The 19,308-nt window shown below is 41.3% G+C and overlaps 2 protein-coding genes across 2 annotated transcripts; both read right to left on the reverse strand.

Moving 5' to 3' along the window:
• Positions 1-1,210: 1,210 nt before the first annotated feature.
• Positions 1,211-2,149, reverse strand: LOC143387111 (olfactory receptor 2L13-like). Its single transcript, XM_076841749.1, has one exon. It carries the CDS (start codon positions 2,147-2,149, stop codon positions 1,211-1,213), a length of 939 nt encoding a protein of 312 aa, XP_076697864.1.
• Positions 2,150-17,664: 15,515 nt separating this feature from the next.
• On the reverse strand, positions 17,665-18,603 carry LOC143387130 (olfactory receptor 2L13-like). Its single transcript, XM_076841762.1, has one exon. The coding sequence runs from the start codon at positions 18,601-18,603 to the stop codon at positions 17,665-17,667; it is 939 nt and encodes a 312-aa protein (XP_076697877.1).
• Between the last annotated feature and the right edge of the window lie 705 nt (positions 18,604-19,308).

Here is a 19,308-nt window from a genome sequence, read left to right on the forward strand (position 1 = left end):
CTGGGGCATTGTGCCCTGCAATGTCAGTGATGGACTCACTCAAGCCCCTCTTGCTTATAGTGCCTATTTGTGTATTTTAACATGCACACAAAGAAAAGCAATATGATAATACTGATCTAAGATAGTCCTGAGATACCAGAAGGGGAAATGACTAATATCACAAACAACTGCTTCAAAAACTGCCCAGCAGTTTGTCTTCATGACTACATTTGTTGTTCTCAGCAGGTTTTGATAGAACTGAAAAATGTGACCTTAAGACTAATTTTACGAAGCAGCTGCTAGACTTAACTTTCAGAGCTTGCCTGCTCCCACGATGACTCAGGAACATTCCTCTTCCTAATGAGCCCTTCCTCCTTTCCCCCCTTTTTCCAGACATAGCAGAGTCCCTCCAACCTGTGCACAGTACCCTGTATTACGAATCTATTTTTCATTTCCAGAGAAAAAGCCTTGTTTGAAGGTTCATCTCTTTTTTTTGTTTGTGTGATTGATTGATTTGCAATCAATCAAATTAATTGATTGATTGATTGACTTTCCTTCAAAGATCAGAGATGGTGTAACTTTTCATGCTAAGAACTCTTTATTACCAGCAAATATGGAAAACTTTAAGGCACTCAGAAATGACTCTGAAATTCTTCACCTGTAGGTCCTCTGGAGCGAGAAAATACTTTAGTCATGCCCACTGCCATGTGATGCCCACAGAGGCTCTCCTTCCCCTTCAGATCCTGACAGAGGTCCTGAACTTTGGAGATACCAGCCCCATGTGGCAGTGGACACTTGAAATGCATTTTCTGTTCATTTCTCTGTGTCATGAATTTAAAATGCACACATGGGTTGATGACTTAGAATGACAACAATAAAAGTGATATTTTCATAATAAATTCACAGAAATGAAAACATGTAAATATCAGTACAAGTTTTACTACATTAATAATACTATTGGAACAAACAATGTGTTATAATAACAAACTATAAATAACAGAATTAATTACAACAGTTAATTTTAATATTGCTTATGTTTTCAACTAATTAATATATTAAAAATCCTTACAAATGGTTATATGTGATGATCATTTTATTGTAAATTAATTTCACATTGAAGTGTGTCCAACAAAAGCTATGACTCTATATCTTACAGTTAGCTTGGTCATTGCAGCTCTAGGACTTAGTCTGAATGGAAGGAGGAAATATTGAGGAGCAGGGACGGCCATGCTCATTTCTTCCTAGAGGACAACATCCCCCACACTCTTCTCATGGCCCCCAGCACCTCCTTGTTCCTCAGGCTGTAGATGATGGGATTGAACATGGGGGTAAGGATGGTGTAGAAGACAGCCATGTTCTTATCCTCTTCAGGTGAGCGGAGACTCTTGGGCTGGAGATAAGTGAAGGCAAAAAGAGCATAGTAAAATATTACCACAGTTAAGTGTGTGGCGCACGTGGTGAAGGCCTTTTTCCTTCCCTCTTTTGAGCGCATTTGGAAGACAGCAAAAAGGACCCGTCCATAGGAGGCCATGATGCCAAGGAAAGGGAGGAGGAGAAATATGACTGTGCTAAAAAAAATCATGTACTCGTAGACCGAGGTGTCTGCACAGGCTAAAGGCACCATGGCTGTAATGTCACAGTAGAAATGATTGATGCCCCTAGACCTGCAGTAAGGAAGATGAAGGGTATAGGTGGTGTGTGACACAGAGTTGATGGAGCCCAGTGTCCAGGACCCCAGGATCATCTTCACACATACCCTTTTACTCATGCGGATGGGGTAGTGGAGGGGGTGGCAGATGGCCACAAAGCGATCATAGGCCATAGAGGCCAGGAGTAAGCCTTCAGAACATGCCATGGTGGCAAAGAAAAAGATCTGCATGGCACACCCCAAGAAGGAGATGTTCATCTGGCCAGAAAGGAAGTTGATGGCCATCTTGGGGACAGTGGAGGAGATGTACATCAGGTCCATGAGGGAGAGCTGGCTGAGGAGAAAGTACATGGGGGTGTGGAGCCGGGGGTCCAAGAAGATGAGGGCAGTCATCCCTGAGTTCCCCAAATAGGCGAGAACAAACACAGAGATGATCAGGAGCAAGAGAAGTAGGCCTTTCTGATTTGGGGGTAACAACCCCAACAAAATAAAGTCATTTGAAGTTTGGTTCCATTTCTCCATGAAATTGTACTGCATTACTTTCCTTGAAAGAAAAAAAAGTAGAAACTAATGACTAAACATTAAATAAAGCATAAAAGTGGAATTAAAAAGTCATTGGTTTTATTAGTGTTTTTTAAAATGAATTATTTTTTTCTTCAATACCTTAGCCTTTGTTCAATCGCTTTTAAGACTTGATTTCCATGTTCCTGCACAGTTCTCTCAGGTAATCACCTCAGAAGTGGTAGACAGATGTAAGGTCTTAAGATATAAACTCAAGTGCCACTTGTGTCAAACCCAGTGAGGTAGCTGGAGCCTTCCTGCCTGCTGACTCCCAGGACTATGCACCAGGCTCAGCCTTGAGGAAGCCAAGAACCTGCTTTCCCAGCTCCCCAACTCAGCACTCAGGTTCACCACAGACATGGCCTGTGGGGCACAGAAGTGCCCTGTGTGCTTGAGTCTGCATCCTCAGTGACCTCGCCTCCTCCACACCTTTAGTGCCTGCTCTTCCCTCCCCACTGGCACTGCTGCAGCTGAGTAAGCCAGGGTCTTCTCCCAGAGCTGTGCTGCTCATCTCCTAAACAGAAGCTGCTCTGCTGGCCCTAAAAGTGGGCCACCATTCAAAAATATTCTTCTGGAACACTAAGGTATTATAGGTATTATATAATATCATTAATAATATAAAGGTATTATAGACATTATGTAATATCATTAATAACATACAGGTATTATATAATATCCATGCTAATGATAATGTGCTCTTTGGCCAGTCTCTCATTCCCAGTGAGGTTTTCATTTTTGAATCCCCACAATCTCAAAATCAAACACCATACATATTCATACACTTTTTTTTCTTTTTTTCATAGAAACAAATCGCACATGAATAAGATGAAATATTATGCAAGGTTTTCACCCTATCTTTCCCAGCAGCCATCTCGAACTAGTGTGATAATGGACATGTAACATAAGTATGAAAAACAGAATCATACACTCAGATATTCTTTCTGTTTTTAGGTGAATCTTTGAGATGTCCTACCTTCATTCACAGTACTTCATTCATCACAATCTGTGTACTCCCTGTTCTATAAATTTAAGTCTTAATGTCTTCATTTTCCATAAGTTACCAGTAGAATTCACTGATGGGCATAATAGTATTTTCAAATAAAATTTTGCTCATGATCAGATTTCGAGTCTGTGTGCCTGATTCATGTTTGTAATTGTATGCTAGGGGTTTATTAAATGCTTTACCGTGTATACAAGAGTCATTCAATCAGTTTACATAAATATTGCTCTCCTCCATACTCCAGGCTCAGTCAGGCTAGGTCAGGCCTAATTCCATACTCCGGGTTAGGTCAGGCATGTAGACCTTGGAGAGAATGTTCATTTCCCTTCCTGTCCAGTGGTTTAGTTTCACCAGGTTTAGGCAGGAGGTGACTCTGCTGCTGAGCTGTTCACCTAGGAGGGAACATGAACAGAGGTGGCTTCCAGACTATAGTTTATTCAGGTGTGTTTTTGCCCCATTCAGAGGAATTTATTTAAGTAAAGCAACATAAATTAGATGTCAACATTCACAGTAAAGAAATCAAAATCAGAAATTAATGATTAACTTTCCTTCCTAGATAATTTTTTTTTCTGACTTAATATGCCCAGGCCTTTAATTGGGAACTTATATCTGTCATTCAGCTCTTTGTACCACCCTTTCCAATTTAAGTCATCTCAATTCTGGCAATTTGTTTTTCATTCTCCCAAGTATGCAACAGTGTGATTGCATCATTTCTTAAGTTCCCAGCATATGTGATTTCCATCTTCTCTCATCTTGTGTCAGTATGGGATTTTTTACTTTATATATTTGTGCTCTTCTGACTGAAATGCTGATGTCCCCTCCTGTAACAGATATCCACTGGGTAACCAGATTGTGTTACTAATTTTTCATAAAAAAGAACAATTATTAATTCTTTGTTATAAAAATTCATATTTAGTAACAAAACAAATATTGCTTCATATAACTGTGGTAATCATGAAAAAACTGTGCAAGAGAGCTTATCATAAAAAGTAGCAATGCATTGTTAGAACTAGCTAGTTGACAAAATATGACAGTGAAAACCTGCATGGAGAGGACTACAGTAGAACCACAAGGTCACCAGGTAGCAGGAGAGGTGACCAGGCAGCTGTGTGCTGAATGACTTAGAGATAAAAACCTATGACATCATAGGAAAAGACAACTGCAAGGTGCCATCTTCACAATGTATCCATTCCTTCAAATTACGCCTTCCATTTGGGGGCATTGTTGCTGGGTATCAACTTGCTCTAGTGGTTAAAATACACAAGATTCCACAGTCTGGGGCTCATATTTAGTGGGTGACACAGACAACAGAGCAGCAGCTCAGACACATGCTGTGAGCTCTGTGGACAGTAGGGACAGCAAGAAGAAGGACAGAGGGCAGCAGCACTGAACACCACTCCAAGGAGCTGCTGTGGTAGCCCTCAGGCTTTGGACCACTCTGCACAGACTGAGGAGCAGGGCCAGTCCTGGAGGGAGCCTGCCTGGGTCATCAGGGCAGCAGCAGAGACAGAGGGCTCTGGAAGCTCAGGTCCCAGGGCAAATGTGTAGGGAAGGGAGGACTCAGACTCTGCTCTGGACCAGGTGAGAGGCCAATGGGTGTGGCATGGGATCAGGTTCCCTTCTGGAGCTCACACAGGAGGCTCTGGTTGAGCAGAGAGCTGAGAGGAGGAGCTCAGGGCAGAGAGTGGGCAGTGGGCAATGAGGACAGTTGGGGCTACCCTGGGTTTAACAAAGGAAGCCAAGCATGCCAGGGACCCCTGAGGCCTGGGCACATCAGCATAGCTGTGTGCTGCTTAGGAACAGGATGGGACACATTGAATCCTCTGTCTCTATCTCTTGCATCAGGGGCTATTGCATAGTAGGCTCTTAGCAAATCTGCTGATCAACTGAACCAAATAATAGCCTTAGGATTAAATTTGTAAAATATTTCAAACTAACAAAATATGACTAGGTCATTTTATAAATCATTTTTTGGCATCCATACCCTAGAAATAAGGGCATGGCAGAGTCTTGAGTTTCTTTCCTTATTCCTTTGTTTGATTCTAAATTGAGAAAAAGGAAGGTGCCAACAGCCTGGTAGGACCAATCCCTGAACACACTCTTGATGTAAGTTTATGTCTTCCATGGGCTAGTCATTTTAAAGGTAGGCTATGTTTATATTAGATTTTTTCTTACATAGACTAGACTTCAGAGTATCATAAAATAGATTGATATTAGTTACCAGAAAAACTATTTTTCCCTAAATTGAAAATATTTGTGTTCTCAAGTATAAATGAGAAGAGTTCCATCAGGATCCCGTATTTCACTTTGGACCTGAATTTTTTAGGATCTGGGGCTTTGGAATTAGACATGGGGGTCTATTCATTTTTTATTGGGTTGAGGTGTTTTTTTTTTTTTGCAACAGAATTACATGAAACACAATTACAATATAACTTGGAGAATACAGTTCCTGGGATTTCAAGGTGGGTCTAAGATGAGAGTCTCCCTTGACCATCTTAAAAAGCAGAGGGTTCAAATATAGTTTAATGACCCTCATTTCACCAGGACATATAGTGTAACAAGTGTAGGACTTTGGTTTACCTTCCAAGTATTAAGAGTAATGCAGTTTTAAAAACATTGCAGCCAGTCACCAATGAGCAAGACCAATGAGCAAGCTGCCTGAACTTTACCCAACTCATTTCCAGCATCCCCAGGTGGGAGCTGTGGAGGGAGTGAGCTCTGTGTGTTCAGCACACAGTGGGGCCTGAAGCTGTGTCTGTCTCCCCTCTTTTTTCCATACCTCAAACATGGAGGAAACTCATATCCAGAGGCATTGACTGTTTCAATTACAGTCAACCCCCCCCCCACCCCGAGAGAAGCACATTGTTGGATTTTAACAAGTACCCATCACCTACATTTAAGTTGAAGCTTAACCTTAGCTTTTCCAATTTACTATGGAACTGCCCATTCTTTTACACAGAAAGTATGTCCTAGCCCTAGAAAAAACAAGCCTCCAGAATGTCCCCCTTAGATAAACCTAACCCAAACTTACTTGGTTCAATAATATCATGGGTCTTACCTTGTCTGAGGTTCTGAGTTTTCATTTGAAAGGAGTAATTTTATAATTATGACATTCATTGCTGAAAGTTCATTGAGTTCCATAAAATATTAAAACCCCAAGCCATATTCCAGCCTGCCAGGCTAAGCAACTAGATCCTGCCTCTGATCAGCAGCCCTGGCACAAGAGCCAAAGGCACCAACTAGGAAGGAATTCTTAGAACACATTCAGCTCTGACCACCCCCACCGATAGCACTCCCTTAGGCTGAATCACAGAGCCTTTCACCCTTGTGCAGTGTCCCCTATGTTACCACTTTGCTCAAACACCCTCCTTTGCTATTACCTTGTTCAAGTGAGAACAAAGAGACCTGTCATACTTCCTTCCTCAGGTTCCACAGGGGAAGAGAAGGACAGCTGCTCCACCTGGTGTGCAGAGCCTTCCTTCAGGAGCTTTATATGTCCTCCCTCCCCTCTAATTGATCCCCAATGTCCACACCCACAGGGACAGAAGCCTCAGCCATCACGTGACTTTGCTGACTTGGAGATGAAATCAGCTCAAGTTCAGAGCAAATCCACCAACCTGCTCAGCTCTGCCTCTGTCGCCTGCTGCCCAAAACTAGCCTCAGGAGGAAAGAACCAGTTATCCCAGAACATGTTTGGAGGGCTGTAAGGGGTGATATGCAGAGATAACTGAAACCCCTTGTTGTGTTAGAGACCTCAGGATCAACAATATGCAGGAATCACATGAACCTTCAGCTGACCAGGAGCAATCCCTTCTATAGTCAGCTTCCAGAGCAAATTGTTGTTTGTGACTAACGTTTTTTTTCAGGGAATGAAACAAGCAGTTAAAGTGTTTGTGATCGATTTAAATTATGCTATCACAAAATACTTTCTTCTATTTGAGGAGAGGTAGGTAAGTGATTCATGAAAATACTAATGCAGTCAGACATTCTACTAAGGTGAGAAGTTGACTCAAAGGTCTCATGATACAATGAGGATTTAGGCTCAGAAAGATGAGTCCAGCCTGCCACATCCACCACTGATTGGGAGACTGAGTTGGATTTTTTTTTAAGACAATGGTTTTTTGCCAAATCCTTTTAAAATAATGACTAATAGCATCTGGAAATTAAGTGAATGTATGTACGCCAAGTGCTCAAAAAGTGTCAGTTGCAGAGATAGGATGAATAGACATGAGAATCTCTTATTATCTTGTTCACTTCACACATTGTCAAAAGAGAGAAATGCACATTTCCAGGTATTTTTGATACTTACCTGTTGGAATGACTTTCAGTCTCAGCTAGCTGCTACTAGCAGCTCAGAAGTGCCTGAAATATCCACCTTCCTTCAGGCCTGACAGGAGGACCTGCAGGATGGGGTGAAACCACATTCTCAGCACTTGTGGTTAGCATTGCCAAACTGCCCTGCCAGGAAACTGAGAGTCAGGGGCTTCAGGGATGAAACCCCTGACTCAAAGGGCTAAAGACCCTTACAGATTGCTTTCTGCCATGACAGCAATATTTAGAGTATCCTCACAGTGCAGTTACATTAGGAAGAAGATGATTGGCTTATGGATATTGTCTTGCTTATGTATGATTGACAGGCACACGCCACTCAAACCCTATAACAGTTGTGTGCATTCCAAAAATAAACTGAGCTACTAGATGACAACCTGAGGTGGGTCTCCAGCCAGTTCTTTCACCAGCTCCCAGAGTCTGTGTGTTGATTCTGCATCTCTACCCACTGCAACAAGGCAGCCAAGTGACCACCGACCACGAAGGGACTTAGGAACGCATTCACTTACCTGTGACATAGAGCCTTTTATCCGAGGAAGAAATTATAGAATATTATTTAACTTAATAAGATTGGATTCAATACATAGTTGGGACCCATATGACGGAAGTATCATGAAGAGCCAGCCTTAACAAATAATTCCGTTGCTTTAAATCTCAGGAGTGGATCAGTTATAAACATAGGAGAGCTCTTGTCGTTTCTGCTTTTCTTTTGTGGATGCCTTCTGTCTCCCCCATGTGCGGGTTCTTCTGCTGTAGACCTACAGAACTCCTGAGCCTGGTACCCACACAGTCCATGGGGAACCAGGAAGTGGAGCTGGAGAAGAGTGCCATCCAGGGTGATGGATCTTGGCTCACACTTATGAACACAGGTCCCACACTGACCCCTTTGGCTTGTCACAGTATGTTCTTCCTCCCTAAAACTTAAGAGGGCATTCCCTGTCCGAATGCCAGTGTCCTTCCACATTCTTGACTCACTCCATGTGGAAAAGAATGAGTGGGTTCACAGCACCTGGTCAGCCAGCGTTGACACCTCCTTCCACTGAACTTGGCTTTGTGCACTCTGCACCCACCTGCTGGGCCTCCTGTCCAGGGACAATGCAGGAAGCAGCTATGCTTGAGCAAGTCTACCCCTCTGCCTTTGTTCTGCCCTTCATCTCCTAGTTCCAGCTTTCTCTCAGCTGCATCTTAAAAAAATGCAACACAATGTTTTTAGCCCAATGGTGGGTTTATGGAATTCAATAATGCTCTTTAAACCTACAAAAAAAAAAAAAAAAAAAACTGAAGGAGCTGACCTGACATTGAGTTTCTTTTTGTGTCTGTAGAGATGGAAGTTGCTCATTTTTAAGGTAGAGTAATTGTGGAAATGATGGAGAAGGGTTTTCAAGGATGGTGATCAAGAGTGCACCCAGGGTGAAAGAGACGGCTCCAGGGTGGTGTCTCCAGGACCAGAGGACCTTGTGTACATGGAGAGATCCATTCCACTTCATGTTCAGGGAAAGTGAAATGTCAAGGTGAAGAGGCCCCTGGGAGGACTTTGCCAGAGAAAGCTGGTGTGATGGGCACACCCCAAGAGCACGTCAGGCTGACTTTGGAAGACTAGGAGGCCAGGAGAAGGGTATACACCAGTGACCACTGTGGATAATGATAAATCGCTACTAAGTGGTTGGGGAACAACTAGGTGAAGAATAGTGACTTTAGGGAATGGGTATATATAAATAGGTCCTTTTGGAATGTTATTATGTTTTTAGCACATTTATATGCTGATTTCAGTACAAAAAAGTTTGTTCTGGCCCCAAAACAGCTGCAGATATTTACACTCTCCAGGGCATTCCAGCAGTCCTTCCAGTCCCTTGCTGTTTACTCCACGGGTCCTTTAGAAGTGGCTGTGGTGGCTTAGATAGAGTCAGTGCAGGAGCTCATCAGCAAGAGGTTGGCCTCACCAGGGCTAAGTTGTTATTATTATTGAGACCTAACATTGATTCATCTTTCTGGGGTCCCACAAAACAATTGATACATTTTATAATATGTTATACAAAAATCAGGGCAGAAAGCATTTCCAGCTCCTCAAACATTAATCATTTCTGTGTGTTGGGAATTTTCACAGGCTTCCAGCTATTTTAGAATATATTATGGATGACAGTAGCCAGCATATGATATTTGTCTTTCTGTGACTGTCTTACATCACTTAGTAACTACGAGTGCATCTAATGTTGCTGCAAATGACAGGGTTTCACTCTTTAATATTCCGTTTTGAATCAGTACATTTCCTCACCCACGTGTCTCTTCCTGGGAACCTTGGTAGATTCCACCTCGTGGCTCCTATGCATAGTACTGCAATGTCTATGGAGTGCAGGCCTGCCTTGGACAGAATCACTTTATTTCACCTGGACATATACCCAGTGATAGGACTGCTGGATCCTGGGAGAGTTCTATTTTTAGTTTCCTAAGAACCCACAAACTTTTTTCCATAATGGCTATGCTAATTTATATCTCCACCAACAGTGAATAAGAGATCGCCTTTTCCATAGCCTCATGATTATTTGTATTTTTATTTATTCATATATTTTTGATTTTTTATTATAGCCTTTCTAACATGGGTTAGATGATTTTAATGATTTAAATGCAGTTTAAATTTGCATTTTCTTCATGACATTTTGACCACTTTTTACAGACTTTGCCATTCCCACATCATTGAGAGTATCTATTCAGATCTTTACCCATTTATCAATAGTTACTTTTTCCTTCAGGACTGATTTAGTTACTATCTAATCTCCCAACAAGGTAAACCAAAGCTTAGCCTTCGACATGGCCTCCTTCAGAGAAGCTGAGCAGCCTCCTGGAGGCAGGCTGATTGTCTGGAATCTTCCAAGTCTCAGAGGGTGTCAGTCGGTTTTCCAGCACATGGACACAGGTTCATCTTCTGGGTTTGGCAGCCTGTGCGATTGCTTCAGTGGGCAGAAGCCCTTCCAGGAGTCTGTACTGTCTGTCATTCCTGGATGGACAAACCTATCCATGGGATCCTCTAGTGTGTGACTCTGGCCAGCAGGCAGATCTTATGGGAAGCAAAGTGGGCAGAGAACTCCTTCCCATTGGAATCCCATGAAAATAAAAGAGAGATCAGTGGTATAAAGGAAGGGATTGAGGGGGAGGCAGGAGGGATGGGATAAGGGAAGAACAGTGGGATAAATCTGTGCAAATTTCCTATGTGCACACATGAATGTTCCACAGTGAACCTCACCTTCACTTATATCCATAGTATAGCACACTGCTAAAAAGTCTATAATAAATAGAAGAGAACCAGTTCAGTAGCAGAAAGAGAACAGGATTAGGGAGGCGGGGAAGAAAGAGGTAGGTACTAGACACTGACCTAGAGTGGATTATATTCATATTGTGTGTCAAAGGAGCCCCAATGCTGTGCATGATCACGATGCCCTAATACAACACTCAATAGATGATTGTGTGTACATGGAGGGTTCGCGTCCTTCCTCTGCTCCTTCCACCGTCTACTTGTCCAGTTGTATTCCACAGCCACACTGTTTTGATTCTTTAGCTGTTGAAAATTTTTAAAACAAGAAGTGTCAGTCTTGAAATTTTATTTTAAAAAAAGAAAATTAAGGGCTGAGGATGTGGCTCAAGTGGTAGCATGCTTGCCTGGCATGCATGGGGCGCTGGGTTCAATCCTCAGCACCACATTTAAAAAAATAAAATGAAGATATTGTGTCCATTGAAAACTGAAAAATAAATATTAAAAAATTCTCTCTCTCTCTCTCTCTCTCTCTAAAAAAAGAAAAAAGTTAATTGAGATTGTGTTTGCTGTTCAGAATCCCTGCACATTTCATATAAATTTTATGATGGGATTTCTATTTTGGTGGGGGGGGGGTAGATTTTAATTGGTATTGCCTTGTGACTTTAGGTAACTTGTGTATTGTGACATGGTGTTAAGCCTTCCAGATCATGATTGCCGCTCTATTTCTATCTAGTTGTCTTCTTTAATTGGATTCATCAACTCTCGACCATCATCAATGTTTAAGACTTTTGCCTCTGTAGTTAAGTTTACTTCTAAATGCTTTATTTCTTTTAATTGCTTTTGTGAATAGAACTATTCTAACAAAAACATTTTCAGAGTCATTTTTGGTTTACAGTAATACAACATGTAATCATTATTAATTTTGGATGCTGAGACTTTGAAATTTTCACTTTTTTCTTTTCATCTCTGTTTTTCATTGGTACTAGGGATTGAACTCAGGGACACCTGATCACTCAGACACATTCCCAGCCTTACTGTGTATTTTATTTAGAGACAGGGTCTCACTGAGCTGCTTAGCACCTCACTTTTACTGAGGCTGGCTTTGAACTCATGATCCTCCTGCGTTAGCCTCCTGAGCTGCTAGAATTATAGGCAGGTGCCACTGCACCCAGCTTTTCTTTCTTTCTTTCTTTCATTTTTTTTTTTTTGATACTGAGAATTAAACTCAGGTGTGTTTGGCCACTGAGATACAATCTAAGTTGCTTAAGGTCTCACTAATTTTCTGAGGCTGCCCTTGAACTTTCGATCCTCCTGCCTCAGCCTCCTGAGTCACTGGGATCTTTGTTGTGCACACTCTCCTGGTCATTTATTATATCTAACAGTTTTCTGAGTGTGGAATCATGAGGTTTTCCATGTATGTTATGATGTCATATAAAAATAACAATGGTGTTATTTTTTCCCAAAATAGGATAATTATATTTAATTCTTCTTGTGTGACTTCTGAGGCTCCACCTCCAATTGCACATTGAATGGAGCCCGGGAAAGTGAGTGTACTCATCCTGTTCTACATAAGGCACAAGATTTTAACCTTTCACTGTGTACAAAGATGCCACTCTGAGTTAAATTCTCAACATGATTTCACATTAAGCTTTAGCTCAAGTAATGCATGGACATGATCAGCAGTGCACAGGACAAAGTGTCTTCCCAACACCAGGCAATGACATCAAATAGTTCTACATTTTTCTCCATATTTGCCCACTTATTCTCAAGTCACATGCTTTTCTTCTTCGAATCCCACAGCCCATGCACCAACTCCTGGCTCAGATCTTGGCCTGGGGCTGGGAACTGGCTCTTGGCCACATCACCCTCTGCATGGTGCTCACCCTCCTCCCAGGCTCTCATGGGATTGTGTCTCTCCAGATGGCTCAGGGGAGGGTGGACTCCAGGCTTCTCATTGTCAACACTAGTGCTCTCTCCAACACTTTAGGGTCTCGTTCCCAAAGAGAGTCATGAAAATTCTTTCAATAAAACATTTCTTATTCATTGTGTGATGTTTTCATGCTGCTTTCAAACAATAACACAGATATTTGATTTCTGAGAATTTTTCTTTCACAATATGAAACTTATTATTATTTCATTATAGACATTTCTAGGAAAGCCCACAAGCATGCACCAATTCTCTTTTTTTCCTCCCCTAGATTTTCTACCTTTTCTAAATGTCAGTCCTCTAGTATTATTGCTTCTGTTTTGTTTTTCTTCTGGGAGATTTTTACAAGTTTGTCTTTTAATTTTGTTCTTCTTCATTTCTCAATCAGCATAATTTGCTTTCCAACAGAATTTTATCATTCTCTTCCTCTTATAAAACTAGAGGAGCGGATACGTGTGTCCTTTCAGTAATATCTTGAAATATCTCTGAAATTTTGAACTTTTATTTAAAATGATCATTCTCTTCACAGAAGCATAAAAATTTTAGGCTTTTGGGAAATGTTTTGCAAATTTTCCAATGTTCATCTTTTATCAGGAGCAGAACTCCCTATGCATCTCTGCTGAGCTTCTCTGGATACTATCTCCTCCTTCACAGGCATCTGACCACTCCTCTATCAAGAGTCCTCCTCCATGCTCAGCATACTCCATTTATATCGCATGAGGAATGGAGTCGCCATCTATGGACTTAGACCTCTGAGAATGTGACCTCCAAATAAACTATTCCTCCTTGAAATTTTTCTTTTCAAGTCTTTTGATCATAGCAACAAAAAAGCTGACTGGTATACTATGTATTAAACATCTATTCAAGTGGATTAGAGAAAGTGAACATTTGTGGGCACTCCTAGCACCTGTTAGGTGGCAATTAGATTTAAATTGTGATTAATTTTGAGAATAATATTTTTCCTTGTTTTTCTAGTGTTTTTTATAATCTTTAAAAATTTTAAACCATTGGGATAAATTGATGATTATTTCAAAATACAAATTTCAATATGTCTGATTCTGATGGTTTTCATGGAGCAATTTTTTTTCTAAAAAGATGTAACTCTTGTGGAAATGAATTTCATGTCAACCTGAGTATGTGTATGTGTAGAGAAAGAGAGTCAGAGAGAGAGAGATAGAGAGAGAGAGGGGTGGATAGATAGGTAGATTGATTGATTGATTGAGGGTGGAGGGAGTTGCTATTGATGTTGTAATTTGTTTGGTTGATTTTGTGCAATTATAGGGATCTAATTTGGGATCTTATGTCTGTGAAGTAAGATCTCCACCAGAAAGGTATATACATCAGGCCTTAGATTTAAATTAAAAAAAAAACAGTCAATAATATTTAAATGAATCTTACATTTATGGTAATTTATAGAAGTTATATTTAAAAATCTGAAACACATAGTGTGGATGTATGATTCAAAGCCTATTTATATATTTTATCACAGGTTTCTCAATTACAGGGTAAATTTAAGTAATTCTTTACTATTAATAACTGATTCATCTGGCCCTTTATAATGAAATAATGTTTTAATCTATCCAAAAACCTCTACCATTAATTACTTAAATCTTTAAATGACCTTTATTCTTACTTCTGTTTTATAACAGGTGGGTGTTTACTTTGTAGTGCAGAGTATTCAAATCCATAGATTATGAACTTGATGAATTCTTACAAGTGCCTTTTTTCTATTCTTGCAATGATCACTTATATACTCTTATTTAGTTATAATTTTCTAGTGAAATATAGTGCCCAAGAACGGGCATTTCCTGTCTTGGCAAGCAGGTTGCATGGTAAGCTTCTTGCAGACTCCACAGAGGCTCTTTGTCTCTCCCAGGCAAAAGCATTTGCTGCCCTCTGTGACATATGCTGCTGCTGCCATCACTGCCATCATGGTGCATGGAAACCATGAGCAGCTCCAAGATGTGTGTAAATACATGAGAGGCACAAGTTAATTGCTCTGTGCACATGTTGCTTGAAAGCAAAAATGTGAGCTCTGCTGCTGTGGGTAGAGACGAGAATGAACACCACGGAAAGTTTGTGTCCTCCCCAACACATATTAAATGCAACCCCACAGTGGTAGTATTGGAGGTGGGGTGTTCAGGAGGTGCTCCATCAGTCATAATGCAGGACCTCACAAATGAGTGGGAGCTCTGAAAATCGCTTCTGAGGAGCTTGTTCACCCTCACCTCACATGGGGACACAGGACAGGGGCACCGTGTTTAACCTGGATGCAGCCCTCACCTTGCACGGAATCTTCAGAGATAGATTTACATTGCTCATATGCCTCTTATGTCTTCTTATCACAGCTTCAATGCACGAAGGTTCAATCTTTGCTGTTCTGGTCTCTTGCTGTCCCTGGAATGAATCCAAAGGATACAGAATTCAGCAGAGGTGCTGAGTGCAGGCCGTGTGTTCATACTAGATGTGAATGGTGGAGGCCACCAGGAGCCTGGTCCACTCTCCTCTGAGACACCATGGTCTTGGGGAACTCATGTCAGCACTGTGCCCTGTAATATCAGCACTGGAATCTCTCAATCCCCTCTTGCTGATGTGGAAGCTAAGCACACAAACAAAACTACCCTTGTAACACCCCTCAAAGGTAGAGCTGAGGTGCCAGAAGGAGGAAGCACCAAGGTGACACACAACTCCTGCAGAACAGCCCCAGCAGGACAATCCAGGGAAACTGTTACCTTCAAGACTGCCACTACCACTGTTGATGGAGCTGTCCACCATGACCTTGAGACTAGGTTTACCAAGTAGCTTCTGGACTCCCTTCAGAGCTTGCCTGCTCACTGAACAACTCCTGCAGATTCCTCCTAATAAGCCCTCAACCTCCCTGTGTTCTCCAGACACACTGCAGTCCACCCAGCCTGTTCACTGGTGTCCTGCATGATTTATTCTCAGAGAAAAATATATTTCTGAAGATTCATCTATGTTTGCATGTTTAATTGACTTGTCACACTGATGTTGCTGCAGAAGTCACAGTTAATCTAATATGTCATGCCTGTAACTCTGGACTACCAGCAAATATGGAGAACCACAGGATCTTAGAAATGACTTTGTGAAATCCTTTGCCCTAGCAAGTCCTCTGGCTCAGGTGTACAATAAAGCAACACCCACTGGCATGGGACTGCACCCACTGGCATGGGACTGCACCAAGGGCACTTCTTTCCTCTTAGCCCATGACATTAGGAAGCTGAATGTAGAAAACACAGAGAGAAGTTCAAATTTCTGCCATCCAATACCTTCTCTAGAAGCTTCTACTGTAGATAATCTTGAGTGTTGGGCAATGTTACCTCTTGGGGAGACTCACCCACATCATCTCCATCTCACAGTGTCCCTAGAGCCCTCTTCACTATGCATCATTTTAGCCATTTCAGAAAACTATGAATCTGCAGTCATTATATCGCCCTTCCTCTCATTAATTAAATTTTAATCCTACAACTGTGAGATGCAAATTTTAGAGCACATGTTATCTGTTTTAAAGTGGACAGTGTGTGCATTCACAATTTTATTATAAATTGATTTAATAAGGTTTAATTTATGGAAAGAAAAAGGTACTGCTTTCTTTCTATATTGACAGATGAATATCTTTTTTTCACAAATATCTTTCACCAGTGTGATATTGTGGAATGTAGTAATGATTAACTTCATGATTTAAGAAAAACTTCAACCAAGATACTCAATTTTTATCTTTGCCTTTAAAATGTGTGTGTGGGAAAGAAAAAAAAAAACAATTATATCCAAGAGTAGGTGTTTAATCAAAAGTCTCTGAGTAGTGAGTACATACAACATTGCCTGTCACCCAAAGGTGGGTATGTAATGTTCCATAAAATGGAAGTCAGATTAACATTTTGGCCTTAAATGAGTCCTTTTATTCCAATTCCACAAGTCCAAAATATAAAAAAAAAACTTCATACTTCCGTCTCCTAATCATTCAAAAATATTTTTATCCACCTCCATCATTATAACCATGGCCCTTAATGTCCATAGAATTTTCTAGTTGCATTCAAATTGGCATTGAAATCAGATTGTATCACACAAGATTTTAAATTGAAGGGGAATGAAAGAAATTAGCACCCACTAAAAGAAAAAGGAAGGAACATTTGAAAGCCAAATAGTGGCTCAGAGCATCAGGCTGCAGGTGCACACCAAGGACAGTTCCCAGCACACACATAAGAAGAGCAATCAGGCTGCATGTCCAGGACCATCCAGAGTGTTGAATAAAGAAGGTGAACAGGGCAATAAACACAAACACACACACACACATACACATAAAAGGTGTAGCATTTGTCCTCAAGGCAAAATTACACACAACATGGCCAGAGAATAATTAGAGATGTGAAAAACTGGTTTCTAGGAGCCACATGGAGTTCCACATCACTATAAGACTAACATTAAAAATAAAAAAAAATGAATGCTTGATTTTAAGAGTACATAGGACAATGCTTTATCCCAAGAACAGAAATCATGGAACAACTCTCCCAGAGGTAGAGGATTACAAATCAACCAGCTCTTGCGTTTTTGTAGACACTGACCATATGTGGTGTGCACACTTGAAATGTGGAGAATAATATGAAGCCATGGTAAATATCAACCTCATAAGAATTTTATTACACTAATATTAATATGTATACAATCAAATGGTATAAGAGTGTGATATAAAATAATTAATATTATTAATAATTTTAAAAAATTAAAAATATCAGTTTGATTAATATTAACATGGATTGCAATGTTTTCAATTAAATAAAAATATTAATAATAAATATAGAAGCTTATAAACATCAAAATATCATTTAAATTTATTTTACAGTTAAACGTGTAACTGGAAAACTTTAATTGCATATGAGTCTTATACTTTCTATTGGACACCACAGCTCTTGAGTCTGCCTGAGAGAAGCAATAGCAAGGAGCAGGGATAGCCACGGTCACTTCTTCCTGGAGGAGAACATCCCCCACACTCTCCTCATGGCCCCCAGCACCTCCTTGTTCCTCAGGCTGTAGACAATTGGGTTGAGCATGGGGGTGAGGACGCTGTAGAAAACTGCAAGGATCTTGTCCTCTTCTGGTGAGCGGAGACTCTTGGGCCGGAGATAAGTGTAGACAAAAGGTGTGTAGTAAAATATCACCACAGTTAAATGTGTGGCACATGTGGTGAAAGCCTTTTTTCTCCCCTCTTTTGAGCGCATGTGGAAGACAGCAAAAAGAACCCGTCCATAGGAGGCCGTGATGCCAAGGAAAGGAAGGAGGAGAAACAGGACTGCACTCACAAACACCATGTACTCATAGTCCCAGGTGTCCACACAGGCCAGAGGCATCATGGCTGGGATGTCACAGTAGAAATGATTGATGGCTCTAGATCTGCAGTAAGGAATCTGAAAAGTATAGATGGTGTGTGCCAGGGAGTTGATGGAGCTCAGCGTCCAGGACCCCAGGATCATCTTCACACATACCCTTTTACTCATGCGGATGGGATAGTGGAGGGGGTGGCAGATGGCCACAAAGCGGTCATAGGCCATGGAGGCTAGAAGTAAGCCTTCAGAACATGCCAATGTCACAAAGAAGAAGATTTGCACACCACATCCCAGGAAGGAGATGCTTTTCTGCCCAGAGAGGAAGTTGTATACCATCTTGGGGACAGTGGAGGAGATGTACATCAGGTCCATGAGGGAGAGCTGGCTGAGGAGAAAGTACATGGGGGTGTGGAGCCGCAGATCCAAGAAGATGAGGGCAGTCATCCCTGAGTTCCCCAAACAGGCGAGAACAAACACAGAGATGATCAGGAGCAAGAGAAGTGGGCCAGTCTGGTTTTGCGGTAACAGGCCCAATAAAATGAAATCACTTGAAGTTTGGTTCCATTTCTCCATGGAAATGCACTACTTTGATATGCTTGAAAGAAAAATAAATAGGAAAGCTAAGAACGAAACATCAACTGAATCAGCACAGGAGAATAACAAGGAATTGACTTTATGAGACCTTGTTTAGATTGAAATCTTCTTCATTCAACATCACAGCTCTTGTTGACTTGATTTTAACCTGAATTAAACATTCCTTTCCCAGTCCTCACTGGTAAGCATCTTAGCAAGTCATAGACACAAACATGGTCCTGAAAAACAGGCACAGCAAACTCAGTGAAGCAGCTGGAGGCTCCTTCCTGGTGACTCCTGCCAGGGACCTTCCTCAAGGCTGTATGAACGGCCTCAGCACTGAGGAAGCCGGGATCCCTTCTTTTCAGCCTCCTTAATTCAACACTCACTTTTACCACACACATGACCCGTGTGCTCAGAAGACCCCTGTGGGCTCACGTGATGCTAGGTGCTCATGACTTTGCTTCTTCCACATCCCTCATTTCTCACCTTTCCTCCCCAGATGTCACTCTTGATACTCAATAAATTGGGATCTTCTCCCCAGGACTGTACCGCTTACCTTCTAAAAAACAGTCCTCTCCTGGTCCCTCAGTGTGTCACCAAACACAATCAAACTGTAAAAGGCTTCTATGTCCTGTGAGATCCACCTGGTCATAATATGTTCTTTAGTTTTTCGTTTTGTTTTTTCCTAACAAGGCTTCCATT

The sequence above is a fragment of the Callospermophilus lateralis genome, unplaced genomic scaffold (assembly GCF_048772815.1).
Source record: "Callospermophilus lateralis isolate mCalLat2 unplaced genomic scaffold, mCalLat2.hap1 Scaffold_1734, whole genome shotgun sequence".
NCBI lineage: Eukaryota > Metazoa > Chordata > Mammalia > Rodentia > Sciuridae > Callospermophilus > Callospermophilus lateralis.